Source organism: Phyllobates terribilis, unplaced genomic scaffold, assembly GCF_046119375.1.
Source record: "Phyllobates terribilis strain yellow unplaced genomic scaffold, ASM4611937v1 Scaffold_3__8_contigs__length_932513732, whole genome shotgun sequence".
Taxonomy (NCBI): domain Eukaryota; kingdom Metazoa; phylum Chordata; class Amphibia; order Anura; family Dendrobatidae; genus Phyllobates; species Phyllobates terribilis.
In genome coordinates, this window is record NW_027362763.1 from 196,770,115 (window position 1) to 196,793,260 (window position 23,146).

Below are 23,146 nucleotides of genomic sequence, written 5' to 3' on the forward strand. Positions count from 1 at the left end.
GCATGACATAGGCCAATAATAAGCAGGAGGCATCATGCAGGAAAAAAAAAATGGTTGAAGGGGAAATTAGACTCTAAATTTTACAAGCTAGTATCCAATGGAGTTGAAAAATTATTAAATGCAAAATATGTTTTATTCAGTTCTGCAGCCACTATTCCATAAAATGACCAGTTTAACATGTTAAACTAGTGAAAAGTAGCGATGAGCGAGCGTGCTCTTTACTCGTGATTTACGAGCATGCTCGGGTGCTCGCCGAGTATCTTCGGTGGGCTCGGGTGATATGTTTGAGTCGCTCCGTGTGCATTATTTACGACTGTTTGACAGCTTTAATACATGTGTGGAATGCTTGTTTCTTAGGCATTCCTCACATGTATTAAAGCTATCAAACAGTTGCAAATCATGCACACGGAGTGACTCAAACAAAACACCCGAGCACGCTGAAGATACTCGGCGAGCAACCGAGCATGCTCGCTGAAAGGGTTAACAGAACATGCTCGCTCATCACTAGTGAAAAGTCTTCTTTGAAAGGCCATGTTAAGCGTATTGTTGTGAAATCTACATTCTCAAGATTGCTGGGAGTCCCAGGTGTCAGGTGACAACAGATCGTAAAGTCATTGTATATCTCAGCAATATGTTATAACTTGTTAAGTTGGCATTTAGATTGCTACATATTATATATCAAACTCTCTACTTTTCCTTTGCCATTTCTGAAATCCATCAACAGCACATTGGAGATCTCTCATTTGATGATCCCAATGTTAACCTCCATTTTTGTTCAACAATTAATATAACAAATGTGAAATTCAAAGACCCATGTGTTGTTTCCATTCTGTGGCCTTGATTCATGATTTGTGCTTTTTCAGTAATTTTTCTTTTAGCATCTTGTGGTAGTCGCTGAAGCTTTTTTGCGTCAAATTCATCAAAATGGCGCAGAGGAATTAACAAAAAACAGGTGCAAATGCAATAATGAATCAGGCCATTTTGCCAACTTTTGTACATTACTCCAATGCAGCTAAAATGAAGATACTTTGCAAATGGTCTTAATTGAAAGTACTCTACAGTTTTTTGTATAGAGTTCTATGGGTCTCTTTGACTACAAAAACTAGTGTGTCTGATGCAACTAGTAACTTGTCTGATTCTGCGATCATGTATTAATCCTTTCCAATTGCCCATACTTGTATTGATAGGAGTCTAGCACAATTGGATTAGGTCAAACTACACACAGGACTAGTCTGTAATCTGCAACTATGAAGATACAAAAGGTAATGGAGGTGAGCGAATCGATCCATAACAAAATTAATTCATTACAAATTTGCAAAGATTTGGAATTCAATTTACACAAACCCAACAAAATTGTGGCCAAGTGTCCTAGGCCCTCTCTTGTCCTCACATGTCCTTACATGGCTTCTGCAGCTACCTGGAAGTCCTCTGCATGGCTCTTCAGTTCTTCTGGCCGTGAGTCCAGTTATTGGTTTCATGCAGTCATGTGGTTGAGGGATGTGATGCAGATCATTGATGCCGATGCATGTGCCCCCCCCATGTGACCACATGAGGCTAATCGATGCAATGGGTGAAGAATAGAACTAAAGTGATAGAGGCTTCTAATCTACAGCCTAATTTTCATATCAGTTAACATGCTGATTTCTCAGTAACAGGAATGGAATGGCCATGTAAAGGTATTGCTGGACTTGTCTTTGAAAGATTTACATGTGCATGTAAAGAGTTTGGGGTGTGAAATCCTGCTGACCATGGAGGAAAATTGGCGTGCACACAGTAGTAGAGGGGAGGTGCAGGTAGAAGGAGGTTATGAGCCCCTAAGGCATCTAGTTAGGCAAATTCACAGCACACTCTTGTGATGAATGTAGTTTCTTTTTCTTTCAAAATTAAAGTGCAAGTAGACATAAGCTCAGAGAAAGCATAGGGTGCAAATTATAAATTCAACATATAACGTTTCGACCCGGTCCCAGGTCTTGTTCACAAATTCGCTCTTAGTGTGCTGAACTTGTCTATGAGAGATACTGGTGGTCCTTGGTGGGGTAACGCAAGGAAGTTTGTCCTTGGCTGTGGTATCCTGGGTTCACACATCAGAGGCGCAGACGCGCACAACAGGATACCACAGCCAAGGACAAACTTCTTTGCTTTACTTGCTCTGGAACTTTGAAATAAAAAGAAATTGCATTCATCACTCGAGTGTGTGGTGAATCTGCTGAACTAGAAATCCTGCTGACAGATTCCCTTTAATGAATTGGCTCCAATGTGTTTAGCTTTTTTAACAACTTCCTACCATTTATTATGCTTTGCAATATTGAGAAAAATGAAAGCATGATACACATCTTTTCACGGCAATAAGGGCACTTTAAATTTAGATTGATTTTCATTGGACTGAATCTAATCTATCTTCCGAATTGAGACAATGTGCTCCAAAACATTTCGGGACATTCGCTCGATATCTGAGCTGTATTAATCAAATTGTAGATTTTTAACTATTTGCAAAGGTGTTTTATTTCTTTAATTGATACATTTAAACAAATTGTTTGTATATATGCACATATTCTATATATGTATATATTCTATAAAAACTGTTATTTCCACATCATGTGATATCAACACATGATGTGAAAATAACTTTAGAAGCAGCTAAATATTCCCATAGGGGTGAGGAACCTTTTTCCTGCCAGGGGCATTTGGATATTTATAACCTAATCTGGGGGCTGTACAAAATTATCAACTTGAAATTCATCCTGCTTTGTTTTGTCAAATATTTAATTAACTCACCAGTAATGAGATGGCTGTTAGTGCGTCTCTTTAGTGAGCCATGTAATCTTTCGTGGTATTGATGATGTTGCTACTCACAACTACTTTTCCAGGTTTGCGTCTACCTGGAGCGCAGTCGATGCTTTGCAATAAGTTTTGTAAAGAATTTTTCACAGCAGTAAATTGTTCCACACACAGATGTACAGTATATTACATTGCATGTCTCCCCATTATGGGAAATTCATCACTGCTCACGTTACATTATAGAACTCAGAGAAGAGCTACCAGGATGGCGAGCGGACTGCAAACTGTGTCCTATGAGGAACGGTTAAAGGATCTGGGAATGTTTTGCTTGCAAAAAAGAAGACTGAGAGGAGACTTAATAGCTGTCTGCAAATATCCAAAGGGATGTCACAGTATAAAGGGATAATCTTTATTCTCATTTGCACATTGAAACACGAGAAGCAATGGGATGAAACTGAATGGGAGAAGATACAGAATAGATATTATAAAAACTTTTTAACAGTGAGAGTGATCAATTAGTGGAACAGGCTGCCATGAGAGGTGGTGAGTTCTCCTTCAATGGAAGTCTTCAAACAGAGTCTGGACAGACATCTGTCTGAGATGGTTTTGTGAATCCTGCATTGATCAGGGGGTTGGACATGATGACCCTGGAGGTTCCATCCAACTCCAACATTCTATGAACTCAAGCAGTGAGAGGTCTGCTGTATACATCACATTGGGGACACTGGGTTTGCTATATTTACATCACATAGGAGACACCGATACTGCTGTATATACATCACATAGGAGACACAGAGACTGCAGTATTCAACAATTAGGAGACACAAAGATGGCAGTATACATCACATGGATGACGCCAAGACTGCTGTCTACATCACAAAGATGATGCTGAAGCATATACATCAAATAGGAGACAACAAGACTGGTGTATTTACATCACATAGGATACTCTGGGGGGCTTGTGCATATACATCACATAGGAGACACTAGAGCTGGGTAATATACATAACATAGGAGACAATGGGGCATATACATCACTTATGAGATGCTGGAGCTGCAGCTTATACATCACATGGGGGATGCTGTGGCTGAAGCATATACATCACATGGGAGATACTGAGGCTGCAGTATATACATCACACATGAGACACTGGGACTGCAGCATATACATCACATATGAAATGCTGTGGCTGCAGCCTATGCATCACATGGTAGATGATGGAACTCCAGGTTATACATTACACAGGAGATGCTGTCATCAGTGAGACGAGAGCAGAGTGCCCAAACTCAGCCCACAAAGTATGTACTGATGCTGGCACTGGCCATAGTCAGGATGTAATCCTTCATTGCATGTGCTACAGAGAATGTAGTGAATGCTGGGTGTGCATGCTTTCTGTGTAAAGAGTAATTCAAGGGCTGGCGGCTGGCAAAATGGGACCATTCGCCCACGCACTGTGAATTTTACATCAGATCTCACTTTCCATATAGAGGGAATACTCTGTGTGGACTGAAAGGCCATATAAAGTTTTATCTTTAAAGGTAATCTTGCAAGATAACATATAAAAATATATATTTACATGTCTCTTTTAGGCATCATATCTTAAAGTTTACAATTTTTTTGCCATGAATATTTATTTTGCAGACCAGCTGTAGATATTTTCATTATTGGTAGAGATGGGTAAAATTTAAGTCTACAAATTTAATACAAATACAATTTTTTTGTGATTTGCTTCACATGAATTCAGCAAATTGGAAGTCAGCTGTGCCTGCTATCTTCCTAAATAGTAAAACCCAGGCCAAAAGTTTAAAAAAAACAACAACATACTCACCATTTATCTCTTTTGCCATTCCGACTGTTCCCTGCCTGCTGTCTGGTCCTCCACACTTCCATAGCATTACAACTCTTACCCAGTGTTCATTCTAGGCCAGGAATTCCATACACAATGAGGTCCCGGACTTCACTGCACATGCTCCAAGACCTACTCGCGGTTGGAAGTCCCAGACTACAGTGAACACCTGGCCGCAACTTCTAGCCACAGGCCCTGGAGGTCACCGCGCATGCCCAGTGATCTCCGTGGCCTGTTTGCAGCCTAAAGCTTTGGCCTAGAGTGAACATCAGACTGGAGATGAGATGCGACAGAGATATGGAGAACCAAACAGTGGCAGGGGACAGCAGGGATAGCCAGAAAGGTGAGTGGTGAAGTGAGTATGTTTTATTTTTTTTTTAACCTTTTGCCAGCCACTTACATCATTGCTGCTCCCTGCCCGGTCCTTCACACCTCGGTCCCATCCCATCTCCGGCCTGGTATTAACACTAGGCTTGGGGGCCTAAAGTGAGCACCTGGTCGAAGATGCGATGGAGGCACTTAGAACTATATTGTGGGCAGGGAACAGAGGGAGCGGCCAGACAGGTAAGTTGAGAAGTGAGTATAAGTATTTTTTCAAATTTTTACATCTTACCTTTATTGTAAGCATAAATAGCGGACATTCAATTCATGGAGAATAACTTGTCTGCTAATCAAATTTCCCAATAAAATTGTGTACAATATGGTGTACATTATCAGTGCTAGATGTTTTTAGACTCCAGTATATGGCAAGCGTTGCTTGCATGGGTATGCAATATATCTAATGTATTTATCTAATGTATTATACCAATCTTTACATTATGACAAGCTCAGGTTATCGTATTCTCAACTTGTGTCATACTTGAATATTTCCTTTTAACTAATTTGCTTTGAAATTCCTTTCCCATAAAATAGTAGGTGATGGCATCAAGACAGCAGTTAATGTTAGCAATGCAGAGAGCAACTTGCACAAAGAGACTGATGTGTTCCTTAGCCATGCAGTTTGAAATGACGTGCTTTCTGACCAAAAACTGCAGGAAAATACCAATATGGCTGAGAAAAAAAGACAGCATGAACACGACCAAATTAGAGATAATGATGCGTATGACATTAGTCTTCGATCTCTCACACTGTACTGATGAGGATGACAGTGGAACCTGCAGAGTCCTGATACTCTGGATAGAACAGTACAACATGACAGTCATAGGGATCAAAAATCCAAAAATCTCTAGAGGTATAATAATGTGGGTACTCCAGACACTATCTGACATAGTATGGAAACAGCTTCCACTCCTGAAGTTATTGGAAAAATCAAAAGTGCAGAGAGCCACGGTCCACACAAAAACCCAGACAAAAATGCAGATGCATGAAGTTTTCTTGGGCGAACGCAACACTTTGGACAGGAAGGGGTGTTTGATGGCAATATATCTGTCCACACTGATGAACATGATTGTGTAGATACTCCCATAGATATTAGTGAAGTAGAGGGACTCTAACAAGCTGCATAACCGTCCATCTATAATGATCCTAGATATCGTGAAGTAGAGTCGGAAAGGTAAAGAGAGAACAAGACAAAAATCTAACACTGCCAAATTCAGAAGATATATTGAGGCTTCCGTATGCTTTTTCATGGAAGAACAGAAAATCCATAGGGCTGATACATTGAGGATGAATCCTATGATAATTGTAGGAATGCAGATGAATAGTTGAACAGTGTTCATTATTGATGTTACATTTACAAGTGAGTATTTGTTCAGGCACTCATTCATTTCTCTGTTAAGAAAACAGAAATTTCATAAAGTCAACATGTGAGGTCTAAGAATCCATCTTATCAAAAAAAAACTCTGAATTTTCTTTGTGATGCTTACATCAGACCATTATCTGTCACAATTTTACCTTTTATTAGCTGTGCTTTTCTTGCACCTATTTATCTTTATAAAATACTTGCCTTTCATTTTGTATGGCTGTTTTCTAAAGGTACAAAGAAACCAAAAAGTATCTGCTTGTGTGTGAACATATATAGACCATAATTGTAGCGCTATATAGACTTACATGCTGAAAGAGTTTGCTATAGAGGAATAGGAAATTTTGGGGGAAATAAAGCGAAACTGTCAGAAATGAACTGTCCTAGTTTCCTTCATGGCTGGATAGTAGCATGAATCTCCAAGATGGTGCCTAGATATTTTATACCGATTGTGCCATACATTATGAATACTGTATAAAACCAAACATGTAGAAGAATACAGTGAAATATATACAAAATCCCCAAATTTATTATAAAACTTAACACTTTTAATAAATATAAAAACTCAAAAATGACATACTACATACAGTACACTTTAGTATTTCAAATCCTGATTCAAGCATCCAGAAAGGTCAGGAAATGACTAACACAAAAAGACAAAAACAAAAACCCTTGGACTCTCTAGATTATATATTAAAATTATACAGCTCATATGTATTTCTATATAAGGGCTAATACTCATCTGTGTTTAATTCGGATGAGTGCAATCTGATAAGTCATTTTGCACTCTGACTAATGTTATTGAATGATTATGTGTTCATCTGCAATTTTTTTTTTTTTTTCTCAGCTTGGATGGGACCGAGAAAAAAAAAATCGCAGCATACTGCAAGTGGCTGTGTATATCGGACAAGACTCGGCAATGCAAGTCAATGGGTGCGAAAACAAAAACGCACAGCACATGGACCATGTGTGTGCGGTCCGATTTCTACGCACACATCTCATAGGAAAAACAACATTTCATCAGCCGAGTAAAGTAAATTCACAGCGTGAACTGTCAGAATAGATAGAAAGATGTTATTGAGATATATAATTAGTGCAGTGCGTGTGCAGCTTACTGTACATGTATTTATCTAATAAATAAATAATTTAAAGAAAAAAATGGTGTAGGGTCCCCCTCATTTTTCTTAACTACCTCTGGGAGATAACTATTATTATTATTCTGGGAAGGGGCCACTATCCATGAATCTTACCAGTTTATTAATAACAACTATGAACTCTGGTCATCTTACTAATGTTAGCTCTGGACATTGCAGGCCCGTTCTCACGTTACTGTTAGTGTGTTCCAGCTAGCGTGCTAAGTGGTCGCATACTTATGCCACAGCTCAACACACCATCCGGATGTAGCAAAGCTAGGGATAGTCATGGGACATCATCAGTATGAATTATCTGCGGACAGGTGAGGATTACTTTTTTTTTTATGTGGCTCTTAATAAATGGGTAAAAGAGGTTTGGGGAGTGTTTTGTTCAAATAAAGGACTTTGCTCTGTGTGTGTTGTTTTACTTGAACTTACAGGGTTAGTAATGGGGGTGTCTTATTGACGCATCTCCATTACTTACCCCTGGGATTGATGTCAACAAACATAAAACAGCTAACATCAACCCCCAAACCATTATCCCATCTGCCAACGCACCAGGGCAAGTGGGAAGAGTGCCAGAATTGGAGCATCTAATGGATAATGCACCATTTCTGTGGAGGCTGAGGGCTGATGTTATTAGTCTAAGAAGGGGCCAATATCTATGGACTCTTCTCAGCCTATTAATATCAGCCTGCAGTTTGTTTAGTCTTTGCTGGTTATTAAAAATAGGAGGGCCCCCACTACATTTTTGGGGGGTACCTCTTTTTTAATAACCAGTAAAGGCTTCGCAGATAACTGTGAGCTGTTATTAATGAGCTGGGAAGATCCAAGGATAGTGGCCCCTTCCCAGAATAATAACACCAGCCCCTAGCTGTCTGCTTTCCCTCAGCTGGTTAATAAAAATGAGGGAGACCCCACGCCACACCATTTTTTCTTTAAATTATTTATTAACTAAATACATATACAATAAGCTACACACACAATGCACTGATTATATATCTCACTGAGATATTTCTTTCTATCTATCTATCTATCCACTGTGTTCCAAATTATTATGCAAATAATATTTTCTCAGATTTTCCCAAATTACCTATAAGAATTGCAGTCATTGTAATTTTCCAGTCAAATAACTATTAGAGTACAATTGAAAGGTTTTTGTACAAACTGCCTATGATAACAGTATATTTTAAAAAAAATAAAAAACTCAAACTGCACTCAAAATGCATGTTCCAAATTATTATGCACAGCAGAGTTTTCAACCTTTTCATTTTAATAAAGAACAAAAAAATGGTCATTTTTGAAATTATAAGCATTAGCAGGTTATTACAAACAGAAATCAAACAGTTTTCAACTCAAAACTTTATTCTAGGTGATGTTACATTTGCACATAGGACCGCTTGTTCGACAGGAGCTTCTGAACTCTCTCGTCCATTGAATTTGTCAGGTTTTGAATGCTTTCTGCTTTAATTGTTTTGCATGAGGACAGAATACCCTCCCAGAGCTGCTGCTTAGATGTGAACTGCCTCTCGCCATCATAGACACTCCTTTTGATGATGCTCCAGAGGTTCTCAATGGGGTTGAGGTCAGGGGAGCATGGGTGCCACACTATAAGTTTGTCCCCTTTTATGCCCACAGCAGCCAGAGATGCAGATGTGTTATGTGCAGCATGAGACGGGGCATTATCATGCATGAAAATGATCTTGCTGCGGAATGCACGGTTCTTCTTCTTGAACCATGGAAGGAAGTGCAGCTTGAGAAACTCAACATACATTATGGAGTTCATCTTTACCCCTTCAGGGATCCTAAAAGGGCCGACAATCTCTCTCCCCATGATTCCAGCCCAAAACATTACTCCACCTCCTCCTTGTTAGCGCCGAAGCCGTGTTTGCATGGGGTGTCCATCAACCAGCCATCCTCCACTCCATCCATCTGGACCATCGAGATCATTTCATGCATGATAATGCCCCGTCTCATGCTGCACATAACACATCTGCATCTCTGGCTGCTGTGGGCAAAAAAGGGGACAAACTTATGGTGTGGCACCCATGCTCCCCTGACCTCAACCCCATTGAGAACCTCTGGAGCATCATCAAAAGGAGTGTCTATGATGGCGGGAGGCAGTTCACATCTAAGCAACAGCTCTGGGAGGGTATTCTGTCCTCATGCAAAACAATTAAAGCAGAAACCATCCAAAACCTGACAAATTCAATGGACGAGAGAGTTCAGAAGCTCCTTTCGAACAAGCGGTCCTATGTGCAAATGTAACATCACCTAGAATAAAGTTTTGAGTTGTAAACTGTTTGATTTCAGTTTGTAATAACCTGCTAATGCTTAGAATTTCAAAAATGACCATTTTTTTGTTCTTTATTAAAATGAAAAGGTTGAAAACTCTGCTGTGCATAATAATTTGGAACATGCATTTTGAGTGCAGTTTGAGTTTTTTTTTTTTAAACAAAATATACTGTTATCATAGGCAGTTTGTACAAAAACCTTTCAATTGTACTCTAATAGTTATTTGACTGGAAAATTACAATGACTGCAATTCATATAGGTAATTTGGGAAAATCTGAGAAAATATTATTTGCATAATAATTTGGAACACAGTGTATATGCTTTTAAGATTCTTTTACTATCTAGAAATCAGCTTGAAATGACATAGAAAATTCTTGTATGTAAAAGTTGATGTTAAAAATTCATTGCATACGCATGTCATACGGATGTCATACGGATGCTACTTAATAAAAATTGCATTGTACTTGTATGACACTCACATGAGACTCGCATGACTCTCGTCCTACTTTTCAGGAACAACATAGGAACAATTTTATTTACGCTGATGAGTGCGAGCCCTAATAAACAAACCCCTTAAACTTATGCCTCATCTCTATGCATTTCATTGCCACTATGACAAACGACTCATGAGGAGATAGTTATTTTCGACATTAGTCTCATATTGCTAAATAACAGACTCCCCTAAAAAAACAAAAAGGTAATTCTACATGTCCATGTTCTGAAATAGGAGAATAGTACAAGGCCTTATAGTATTATGTCTAATTTCTTAAAAAATAAGCAAGGTCCTATATAATCGGATGCGTCATCCACATGAAGCAGGGAAGGGGGACAGCATCGCAAGAAGAGAGGATGTGCCGGATCAAGACCAGAGATGCTGATCGGATCGACCGCGCCATCTGTGAGCATAATTGTCTTGCTAGGTATGGGGAGAACCCAACATATAAAGACGGGAACAGGGGAGGAAGTCCTACAACTAGGGAAAGGGAGAGTGGAAACTCCTAAGCAGATTTTACAACACCCACACTCTCCTACCAACCCTAAATAGGTTCCGCACCTATCGCTAAGCAGGATACCTTAGCCTTAGCTGACCCTAGAGCTAGGCCCTAGGTAAGGAAGGGAAGGGGTGAGCACTAGTCAGCCCAACTGCAAACAAAAGTACAAATCAGGGAAACAAACAACAAACAAGGGAATACACTTATCTTAAAGATGACAGCAGAGAGAACATGGCTACAATCCACAAAGGAACTCCAAGGAAATTCTAGCCGACTACTAGAATTTCAGGCCTGAATAGAAGAGGAAGCTCTGTGAGTGGCGCTATTGCTGACTGCTCACTAGGTATCACGTGACCCCTGATGTCACGTTAAGTTCCAGCTGTAGTCGGGGGTGACCCAGTGATGCGCTCCCCCCTTATTGATGGGCTGTGGGCAGGGTTTCACCACATGTCACAGCCCAGCAATCACCGCTCTCTTTCCCTTTCTGCTTTCGTTGGAAAAGCACGGATGCAGGGCTGTGATGTGCGGTGAAACCTCGCCCACAGCCCATAAATCAGGGGTAAGCGCGTGAATGGGTCACGCCTGGCTGCAGCCGGAACTTGACGTGACATCAGCAGATGTCGGAGTCGGCTGCAGCCGGGTCATGTGATGCCTGGTGAGCGGTCAGCAATAGCACCACTCACAGGCAATAAAGACCTTACAAGATATTTACAAAAATAGTTGTTTCCACAATTTAAATCGATGGGGGCATTGTTAATAGTAGTGGACAACCTCTTTAACCTTATTATTTCAAGCACTACATTTACAGATACAGGGTACTGAAAGTGTATCCTACAAACACGGTATATCAAATGGCACCTTGAACACGCCGATCATTTAAAGTTTTCAGTCACGCCCATACCATGATGTCACACCCATGCCGGAATCCGATTGGTTTACTAAAATCAGATAAAAAAACATGATATTCCAGAAGGAGATGTCACAGGGGGCTCAACCCATGCGACCAATCATAAATTGGAATGTCTTCTCCAGAGCAGTGAATTTAACGAAGGGCTATGACTAAAACAATAAAAATGCAGGCAAATACTACCCAGGTTTTTTTACACAGTAAAAATATATATTCTTGTACCGTGTTAGCCAGTAGATAGAAAAATATTTAGATTTGAGAGTCCTCAGCGGTTGATACCTTTTAATGGCTAACTGAAAAGATGGTAACAAATTGCAAGCTTTCAAGACTACGCAGGTCTCTTCATCAGGCTAGTGGTTCAGATTTTGTGGTATACCAGCCTGATGAAGAGATGTGCGTAGTCTCAAAACCTTGCAATTTGTTACCATCTTTTCAGTTAGCCATTAAAAGGTATCAACCACTGAGGACTCTCAAATCGAAATATTTTACACAGTAAAAGAGCATAACCTTAGATAGAAACAAAATGAACATATATACTGCTATAAGTAAGTAAAAAGCAATAGCGCTTAGGGTACTTAGTAAACACTGTTTTGATCAAAAAAGCATAAAAGTCATCCCACTAGGCTAGCAACAAGGTGTACCCAGTTGCGGTGGTGCTAATCTCTAGTATTAAAACCTTACCATATGTCAAAAATGACCTCAATGTGAATAAGGGCCGAGTAGGACCGGGACCCGATTATGGACACCCCAGCCATGGGAAGCTATATAAACATGCCCAGCTCAAAGAAAGGGAGGCCATGCCCTTACTTGCACTGTGCAAGAACCTAAAGCAAAACCAAAATTTGATTGGGAAGTCAGTTTTTAATCCTTCCCACATTTTGACTGCGATAATGCCTCTTCCAAAACCCGATCTTAAGATGTCATCCAATTGGGTCTTGAATAGATTGGTGGGGTTGCTATCAAGTCTCTTATAACACTGGATCATATTTAGCTGGTGCTTTGCAGCTTCTCAAAGAAATAAACCATGTTATTTTCAAACCTTGTGCAGAGATAATTTATACCACAAACATCTGAATAAAACTACTAAAATTAAAAAAAAAAGTATGAAATGCTGAAAGTTATAACAACTTAACTGAATTAAGCATTAACGTTATTGACAAAAATTGTTCAGAAATCCATTAAATGATATTACCATCATTGTAAAAATAAAATAATAGGCCACACATTAAAAACATAAGCCACAAAAATATGTAATTAAAATCTGTGGGTGGGGGAACAGGCAGGAGTATGATCATACAGTGCTGGCCAAAAGTATTGGCACCCTGCAATTCTGTCAGATAATACTCAGTTTCTTCCTGAAAATGATTGCAATCACAAATTCTTTGGTATTATTCTCTTCATTTAATTTGTCTTCAATGAAAAAAACACAAAAAGAATTGTCCTAAAGCCAAATTGGATATAATTCCACACCAAACCTAAAAAAGGTGGTGAAAAAAAGTATTGGCACCCTTTGAAAAATCATGTGATGCTTCGTGTAATTAATAGCACCTGTAACTTACCTGTGGCACCTAACAGGTGTTGGCAATAACTAAATCACACTTGCAGCCAGTTAACATGGATTAAAGTTGACTCAACAACTCCTGTGTCCTTGTGTGTACCACATTGAGCATGGAGAAAAGAAAGAAGACCAAAGAACTGTCTGAGGACTTGAGAAACCAAATTGTGAGGAAGGATGAGCAATCTCAAGGCTGCAAGTCCATCTCCAAAGACCTGAATGTTCCTGTGTCTTCCGTGCGCAGTGTCATCAAGAAGTTTAAAGCCCATGGCACTGTGGATAACCTCCCTAGATGTGGACGGAAAAGAAAAATTGACAAGAGATTTCAACGCAAGATTGTGCGGATGGTGGATAAAGAACCTCGACTAACATCCAAACAAGTTCAAGCTGCCCTGCAGTCCGAGGGTCCAACAGTGTCAACCCGTACTATCCGTCGGTGTCTGAATGAAAAGGGACTGTATGGTAGGATACCCAGGAAGACCCCACTTCTTACCCCGAGACATAAAAAAGCCAGGCTGGAGTTTGCCAAAACTTACCTGAGAAAGCCTAAAACATTTTGGAAGAATGTTCTCTGGTCAGATGAGACAAAAGTAGAGCTTTTTGGGAAAAAGCATCAACATAGAGTCTATAGGAAAAAAAAAGAGGCATTCAAAGAAAAGAACACGGTCCCTACAGTCAAACATGGCGGAGGTTCCCTGATGTTTTGGGGTTGCTTTGCTACCTCTGGCACTGGACTGCTTGACCGTGTGCATGGCATTATGAAGTCTGAAGACTACCAACAAATCTTGCAGCATAATGTAGGGCCCAGTGTGAGAAAGCTGGGTCTTCCTCAGAGGTCATGAGTCTTCCAGCAGGACAATGTCCCAAAACACACTTCCAAAAGCACTATAAAATGGTTTGAGAGAAAGCACTGGAGACTTCTAAGGTGGCCAGCAATGAGTCCAGACCTGAATCCCATAGAACACCTGTGGAGAGATCTCAAAATGGCAGTTTGGAGAAGGCACCCTTCAAATATCAGGGACCTGGAGCAGTTTGCCAAAGACGAATGGTCTACAATTCCAGCAGAGCATTGTAAGAAACTCATTGATGGTTACCGGAAGGGGTTGTTCGCAGTTATTTTGGCTAAAGGTTGTGCAACCAAGTATTAGGCTGAGGGTGCCAATACTTTTGTCTGGCCCTTTTTTGGAGTTTTGTGTGAAATGATCAATGATTTGATTTTTGCTTCATTCTCTTTTGTGTTTTTTCCTTGCAAGCAAATTAAATGAAGAGAATAATACCAAAGAATTTGTGATTGCAATCATTTTTAGGAAGAAACTGAGTATTATCTGACAGAATTGCAGGGGTGCCAATACTTTTGGCCAGCACTGTATGTGCATGCCCATACAAAATAAGTAAGTACCAGGATAACCACAACACCAGTGTATTCAGCCACAAATGTATATATTATGACTGGAAATTTTAAATGTAAAGTATGTCAGAAAGGAAAGAATATAAATATGAAAATGATAAAAAACTAATATTCAAGAACCATAAAATATACATATTTATAGCAATAAATGTATTAAAGCCATAATTGGGTTTTGAACTGTATGTAGACTTTAGAAGACACAGTAATAAAAAAAAACCATAGATAATCATAATATAATTGATTCCAGTCATAGAAAACAATACATAATGTATACTCAATGTTTAATTAATACTCATTTGCAAGCTGATTCTCCTTCCACATACTCCAAAGCACGTTTTGCAGCATTTCTTATTCAGAGAATCCTTGATGAAGCAACACTGTGAAATGCACATTGGAGGAGTATGAATTATATTATGTCTGAAACATTTTGATATTCTGACAAACTTTACATTTGTACTTTTCAGTAATAGTATAATAATAATAATAATAATAATAAACTATTATACTAATAATATATACTCTTTGTATTTGGTCGCACCATTATTGTGGTTATCATGGTCCCTACTTATTTAGCATAGGCACAGTACTCCCATATATACACATAAATATGTTCTTATTTCTTTCCCTGCCCACCAGTTTTAATCATGTCTTGATGTGGTTTATATGTTTAATGTGTATTTTATTATCTATTTTTAATGTTTAATGTCTATTTTAAATAAAGAATTTATTTGTAGTTACGGAAATATTATTTTGTCTGTATTCAAACTGTGTACATAGGACCAATATTGCTTTTTCATCTGATGTATTTCTAAATTTGACGCTATTAAGTATTATCATGCATTCACAAGGATGTTCAAGATCAAGACAAGTGTCAGTTATTTTTTCCAGAAACAGCATCACATTTGTTGATGGAACTTGATGAAATATTAGATATAGCCCATGACAAGAATAGTGCTGTTTCTTTTGGGAGTCCCTGTCATCAAGATTTTTTTGTATATAAAGGTGATTTAATGCTGACTAAATCCATAACCTTCTTGCAAATTTCCGTTTTGCTGTTATGGAGAAATCCATAGTTGTATGTTAATGAGTAGCATCATGTGCAGTGGGTGGGCCCTGCACTTACAGCTCTCCTACTTATCTGCCTTTTATCTGCTTCCTGTGTCTGACTGACAGGTTACTGAAACATTAGTGACCTATCAGCCATAGACAGAGGAAGGCAGCAGGTGGTAAATAGGAAGAACACGGGAAAGCTGTAAGTGCATTGTCCAATCCACTGCACTTGCAACTCATTAGCATACAATTACAGTAATGGACTTTTCTAAAACAGCAAAACAGATTCCTTCAAGAAAGGAAAGAATTAGTGTTGAGTGAGCACTAAAATGCTCGGGTGCTCGAAGCTCGGGCTGAGCTCACCGTGATACTCGGGTGCTCGACCCGAGCAACGAGCCCAATGTTAGTCTATGGGAGACCCGAGCATTTTTGCGGCGGCACCCCCGGCAGTCTGTAGAAAGCCTAAAAAGTGCCCAAAACGATAGTGACAGTGCTCAAATGACATGGGGACAGCATGGGGATCATCCCAGGAAGCATTTCTGACCCCCGGGTCACTGCTGTCAACAACGTGGTCAGAGGTATTAAGCCACTTTTACGGGCTCACAATAAAACGTTCAAAAACGAAACTGAAATGGTTTTCCTGTGAAATATATTAAGGAACTTCCTTTCCAGGGTAAAGACTTGTGTATAAGGTAAAATAAATAACCAAAAACAAAGATACTCCTCCACACCTTGGGCTATGTTCACAAGTAGCATTTTTTATGCATTTTTGCACTTTTGTATTGCTTTCAACCGTGACAAATGCATTCACCGGGAAATGTCATTTTAACATTTTACAATCTTATCTGGCCATGTGCTGTGTGACACATGCATACAGTGCTGAAAATACATGGGAACAGCATGGGGAAGACCCCTGGAAGCATCTCTGACACCCAGGTCACTGCCTAAAAGTGTGCCCATTAGAAGTGATCCTTGCCGCATCAGAAGATGCAGACTTGCAACTATCCCCGTGCAAGTCCTTGTCCCAGGGCAGTGTTGCAATGCAAGCGCAAGTATGCAGCCTGCCACCCACCCACCCCCAGGCTGCAATACCATACTGCTAGCTTACACTTGAAATGGGGCCTTTTAGTTTGGAGGAGGCCGAAGCTGGCCACTACCTCATGGCTGCTTCGGCAGCGAGGTATCCATACTCAGTCCCCAGCCGCCTGGCGGCCGGGTGTCCACGCTCGGTCCCTAGCCGCCAGGGGGCGGCCGGGTGTCCATACTCGGTCCCCAGCCGCCCTGCGGCCGGATGCCCACACACGGTCCCCAGCCACCTGGGGGTGGCCGGGTGTCCATAAACGGTCCCCAGCCGCCCCTATTTCTCATTGGAACTTCCCCCACACTTTTCTTAGCCTGGCCTGCTTTAGGGCAGCATTGGACGAGCCCACCAGAGAACCAGACTCCTCCGGTGGGCCCTGGCTTCTCCATCAGGGGAGTTGAGAGTGCCAAGGTGAGGAGCATGATGATGATGATAGAAGATAGCATCTGCTTTGTTTTCTTGGAATGCAAGCGTAAGTGTGCAACCTGCCACCCACCCACCCCCAGGCTGCAATACCATACTGTTAGCTAGCTTGCACTTGAAATTGGGCCTTTTAGGCATGTGGAGGCAGACGCCGGCCTCCATGTTATGGCTGCATCGGCGGCCTGGTGTCCATACTCAGTCCCCATCCGCCTGGCGGCCGGGTGTCCATACTCGGTCTCCAGCCGCCAGGGGGCGGTCGGGTGTCCATACTCGGTCCCCAGCCGCCCTTCGGCCGGATGTTCACACACGGTCCCCAGCCGCCTGGGGGCGGCTGGGTGTCCATAAACGGTCCCCAGCCGCCACTATTTCTCCTTGGAACTTCCCCCACACTTTTCTTAGCCTGGCCTGCTTTAGGGCAGCATTGGACGAGCCCACCAGAGAGCCGGACTCCTCCGGTGAGCCCTGGCTTCTCCATCAGGGGAGTTGAGAGTGCCAAGGTGAGGAGCATGATGATAGAAGTTAGCATCTGCTTTGTTTACTTGGAATGCAAGCGCATGAATGTAGTAGCGGCTAGGCCTGAGGTGGTCAGCGTTTTGGCGCATATCCTACCTCCTCCGAGGATTGCTGGATGTTTTCTTGTTACTCTCCCAGTTCTAAAACTCCCGTTAAAACATAGCTTCAGGTGATGAATGATGGATTAGGTGGTGGCAAAGGAGAAAGCAGGAGGAACAGGGACCATTCACACCAATATCAGGCCTGTCAACCACACATGTCTTGTAGGATATGTTTCTGTACCAAAAGGAGCGGTTCGGCTACACAGTTAAAGGGCATGCAGTGAGTGTAATGCCTACCAAAAATTTCGAGGCACTCCAATGCCCCTTGGAAGTGACATGGAGGTTAGAGGGCCTTAACTAAACCGTTTTTTCCATTTATAGCAACTGGGTCTCCTGTGCACTGTTGGCCTAAGCAGTGAATGGAAGGCTTTCCAAAAATTATGAGGAACTGCAATGCCCCTTGAAACAGACGTGGATTACAGCATACTAAAAACCTTCTACCCATTATTGGGGAGTGGGTCTCCCTTAGTGTTCACCTATGCATTGAAAAGCAAAAGCTGACTAAAATTAGGAGGAAATCCAATGCCCGTTGGAAGAATAGTGGAGGTCGCAGTGGAATAAAAAGACAATATTAATGCCCCTGGGAAAAGTGGTGGAGGTCGCAGTAGCTTAACAAGATGGTTTTAATGCCCCTTGGAAGAGACGTAGAGGTCGCAGTAGTTTAACAAGACGGTTTTAATGCCCCTTGGAAGAGACGTGGAGGTCGCAGTGGAATAAAAAGACAATATCAATGCCCCGGGGAAAAGTGGTGGAGGTCGCAGTAGCTTAGCAAGATGGTTTTAATGCCCCTGGGTAAAGTGGTGCAGGACACAGTAGCTTAACAAGATGGTTTTAATGCCCCTTGGAAGAGATGTGGAGGTCGCAGTAGCTTAACAAGATGGTTTTAATGCCCCTTGGAAGAGACGTGGAGGTCGCAGTGGAATAAAAAGACAATATCAATGCCCCTGGGAAAAGTGGTGGAGGTCGCAGTAGCTTAATAAGACGGTTTTAATGCCCCTTGGAAGAATGGTGGAGGTCGCAGTAGCTTAACAAGATGGTTTTCATGCCCCTTACAAGAGCCATGCAGTACAGCATATTAAAAACATTATTCCCATTATTGGGGAGTGGGTCTTCCATAGTCTTTGCCTATGCCTTCCAAGCAAAAGCTGCCAAAAATTAGGATGGAGGAACTTGCAATGCTGGCAACACGGACCACGGTCACCCTGGTGTTATAGTGGTGGTGGAGGCTGAGGATAAGGAGAAGAGCAAAATACAGCCGAAATGAGGAAGCGTATACCCATGTGTGGGTGTGAAGCGGTGCATGGGAATACACCTCCCGAAATAACACAGTGGATTTTACTTTATGTTACTCTGCTGACATTTGGTGGTGATGAGAAGTCTGGCCCAATCCAGCCCTTGTTCATTTTGATAAGGGTCAGCTTGTCAGCATTGTCAGTTGACAGGCGAGTGTGCTTATCAGCTATAATTCCCCCAGCGGCACTAAAAACACGCTCCGATAACACACTAGCGGCAGGGCAGGCCAGGACCTCCAAGGCGTACAGAGCGAGTTCATTCCAAGTGTCCAGCTTGAATACCCAATAATTAAAAGGCACAGAGGAATCACGGAGGACGCTGGTACGGTCGGCAAGGTACTCCCTCACCATCTTTTGAAACTTTCCATTCCTTGTGAGAGTACCCCGCGCCTCAGGGCCTGTAAGCTGGGCGGATCTCAGAAAACTGTCCCAGAATGTTGACAGTGTTCCCCTGCCTCTGCTGGATTGGAGTTGCGTCTCTCTCGCCTGTACGCCTTGGTTGGTCAACGAACTGTGACCTCTGCCGCTAGCGTGCTCAGATGGGAATTTTTTTAACAGTTCTGCAGAAGGGCCTTCTGGTACTGCCCCATTTTTGTAGACCTCTCCACCTCAGGAATAAGAGAGTGAAAGTTCTCCTTGTAGCGGGGGTCTAAAAGTGTCACCAACCAGTAATGACTGTCACCCAACATTTTGACAACGCGAGGGTCACGGTTAAGGCAGCGTAACATAAAGTCAGCCATGCGTGCCAGACTGGTAACGGGCAAGACTTCCGTGTCCTCACCAAGATGATGACTGACCATGCTCTCCTCCTCCTCCCCCCTGTCCTCAGGCCACCCACGCTGAACCGACTGTATGACAGTTGTACAGGTACTACCGTCTACAGCGCATGATACCAGCTTCTGTTCTTCCTCCTCCTCCTCTCCCTCATTGTCCCTAAATGCATGTTGGGATGAGATGAGGCTGGGCTGTGTGTAATCGCCCATTACGAGTTCTTGATCCATCTCATCATACTCTGGCTGCAATGCCTCCTCTTTAATTTTCTGCAGAGAGCGTTGCAAAAGACAGACAAGTGGGATGCTGACGCTAATGATGGCATCATCGCCACTCACCATCTTGGTGGACTCCTCAAAGTTTGTCAGGATGGTACATATGTCAGACATCCAGGTCCACTCCTGAGGTCTTATGTGTGGAGTCTGACCTGAATATCAACGGCCTTGTTGCAGCTGGTACTCCACAGCTGCTCTCTTCTGCTCACAAATCCTTTGCAACATGTGGAGGGTAGAGTTCCAACATGTGGGGACATCACACACCAGTCGGTGTGCCGGAAGCTGCAAACGCTGCTGCAGCACAGCAAAGGTGGAGGAAGCTGTAGCCGACTTGTGAAAATGAGCTGACAGGCGGCGTTCTTTGACAAGCAGATCTGGCAACTTGGGGTATGATTTAAGAAACCGCTGAACCACGAGGTTAAGCACATGAGCCAGGCATCGTACGTGTGTGATCTCGCCTCAGAGCCGCCACAAGGTTACGGCCATTGTCACACACGACCATGCCTGGATGTAGGTTCAGCGGTCTCAGCCACAGATCTGCCTGCTCTTTCACAGCTGTCCACAACTCACAAGCAGTGTGAGGTTTATCACCTAAGCTTATGAGTTTCAGCACAGCCTGTTGCCGCTTGGCTGAGGCTGTACTGCAGTGCTTCCAGCTTGTAACTGATGTGGTGATATCTGAGATGGAGGCTGAACATGAGGAGGAGGAGGATGATGCGCAGGAGCAGTACACTGTGGGGGCAACTCTGACTGACATAGGGCCCGCAATCCTCGGTGTGGGGAGGATGTGTTCCGTCCCAAGGTCCGACTGGGTCCCGGCTTCCACTATGTTTACCCAGTGTGCCATCAGGGAGATGTATCATCCCTGGCCACAAGCACTTGTCCACGTGTCCGTTGTGAGGTGGACTCTCCCAGTAACTGCGTTGTTGAGAGCACGGCAGATGTTTTGGGACACGTGCTTGTGTAGTGCGGGGATGGCACACCGGGAAAAATAGTGTCGGCTGGGGACCAAGTACCGAGGGTTGGCCCCTGCCATAAGGTTGCGGAAGGATTCCGTCTCCACCAGCCTAAAAGGCAGCATTTCCAACGCAAGCAGTCGTGAAATGTGCGAATTAAGGACTGTGGCCTGTGGGGCGTTCGCTGCGAATTTGCGCTTTCGTTCAAAGTTCTGGGATATGGACAATTGAACGCAACGGTGGGACGTGGACGTGGACATTGATGCTGTTTCTTGAGAAACTGCCATAACAAGTGAAGACTGAGAGGAGGGGGCATCTTTGCATGCAGTATGGACAGGGGATTGCCTTGCATGCACAACAGGGGGTTCTCTTACACGCACAACTGCGGAAGAAGCAGTGGTGACACCCGTTGACACTGGTCGTGGACCCTGGGGTTCGCCCCACAAAGTCGGGTGCTTTGCTGACATGTGCCTGATCATGCTGGTGGTGGTCAGGCTTGTAGTTTTGTCACCCCTGCTGATGCTGGCATGGCAGGTGGTACAAATGGCCTTTTTGGGGTTATCAGCAGAGTCTTTAAAATAATTCCAGACTCTGGAAGACCTGCCGGTTGTACTGGCAGCGTCCCTCGTGTTGGTGTTACGGGGAATTGTTGCCCGCCTACTGTGTGCGGCCACCACACTGCTTCTTCCTGCCTGTTGGGGTACTCTGCCTCTCTCCCCCTGTGTGCTGCTGGCCTCGCTCTTCGTGTCCTCCTGCCACGTTGGGTCAGTTACTAGATCATCCACCACCTCCTCCTCTTCCACTTGTGCACCACGATCCTCCCCCTCACTTCGTGGCAATTGTGTCTCGTCATAGTCCACCTCTTGTGACAAATTGCCAGCGTCGCCTTCCTGTGGCCGTGGCTGTTCAAATATTTGGGCATCGCTACATGGGATCTCCTCTTCCACCACTTCAAGCGGAGCAGGCGAGTGGCACAAATATGGAAATGGACCAGTGAACAGCTCTTCAGAGTGTCCAAGTGTGGGATCAGATGCTGTCTGACGACACTCGGCATGGTGGGAGGAAGGAGCATCCGGGTGAGGAGGAGTATGCGGTCGAGACTCACGGCTACTAAAACTTGACCGTGTGGAAGACAGACCGGAGGTGGTGGTGCCAAGGTAACTGGAGGCATTATCTGCTATCCAATTAATAACCTGTTCACACTGATCAGTTCGCAATACTGGTGTTGTAGTGTGCTTCCCTAGTAATTCGGTCAAGAAGTGGAAGTGAGAAGATGTGGCTGATGGTTGTGGCACATTTTCACCTTGGCCACGGCCCTGTCCTCTACACGTGCCATCACCAGACCGTCCAGTTCCACGTCCCTTGCCATTAGCTTTGCCCATTGTAAATGAAGTAAAATAGCTTACACTCGCACTATCAATGGAAGAAGGGTAATAAAAAGGAGATTAGAACCGTGGAAGAGGAAAACCACAGTTTTATTTCTCAAGCCTACACCAGAATCTTTTAAACAGATATATTGGTGTCTGACCAGTTAGGGAGACACTATTACTGCTTTTTTTTACAGCAAAAAATGCCAAAAGCAGGATAATACAGAGATTTGATCCGTGGAACTGCAAAACCACAGTTATATTTTTCTGGCCTACACCAGACTCTTTTAAAGAGATATATTGGTGTCTGAACAGTCACAGACACACTCATTTTTTTTTTTGAGGGGGGGAAATACCAAAAGGTTAATAAGACGCATATTTGTACAGTCTGACTGAGGAAAAAAAAATACAGGATTTAGATGAAAAAAAAAAGAATTTTTCCTGGCCCCTGAGACCGGGGGATAAGTCTAGCAATTTGACCAATGGGAGCACACAGGACTGTAATGCAGCATTTGCTGGTATAACCACTGCGTCTCCTATACAGCCTGCCTGCCTGCCTGATATCTGGGATGGATATTAGTCCTGAGGTGGACTGTTTGTTTGATTTGGCAGGCTTTAGAGACCCTACACTACCTATTTCGTCCTATATATCTCTCCCTAA

At 42.7% G+C, this 23,146-nt stretch overlaps 1 protein-coding gene across 1 annotated transcript in view; it reads right to left on the reverse strand.

Moving 5' to 3' along the window:
* Positions 1 to 470: 470 nt before the first annotated feature.
* The window catches only part of GPR55 (G protein-coupled receptor 55), a 39,890-nt gene continuing 17,214 nt past the window's right edge, over positions 471 to 23,146 (reverse strand). Inside the window, exon 2 of the mRNA XM_073673015.1 lies at positions 471 to 6,395. Coding sequence (XP_073529116.1) covers positions 5,453 to 6,391 — 939 coding nt within the window. The 5' untranslated portion in view covers positions 6,392 to 6,395 and the 3' untranslated portion in view covers positions 471 to 5,452. The remainder of the gene's footprint in view (positions 6,396 to 23,146) is intronic.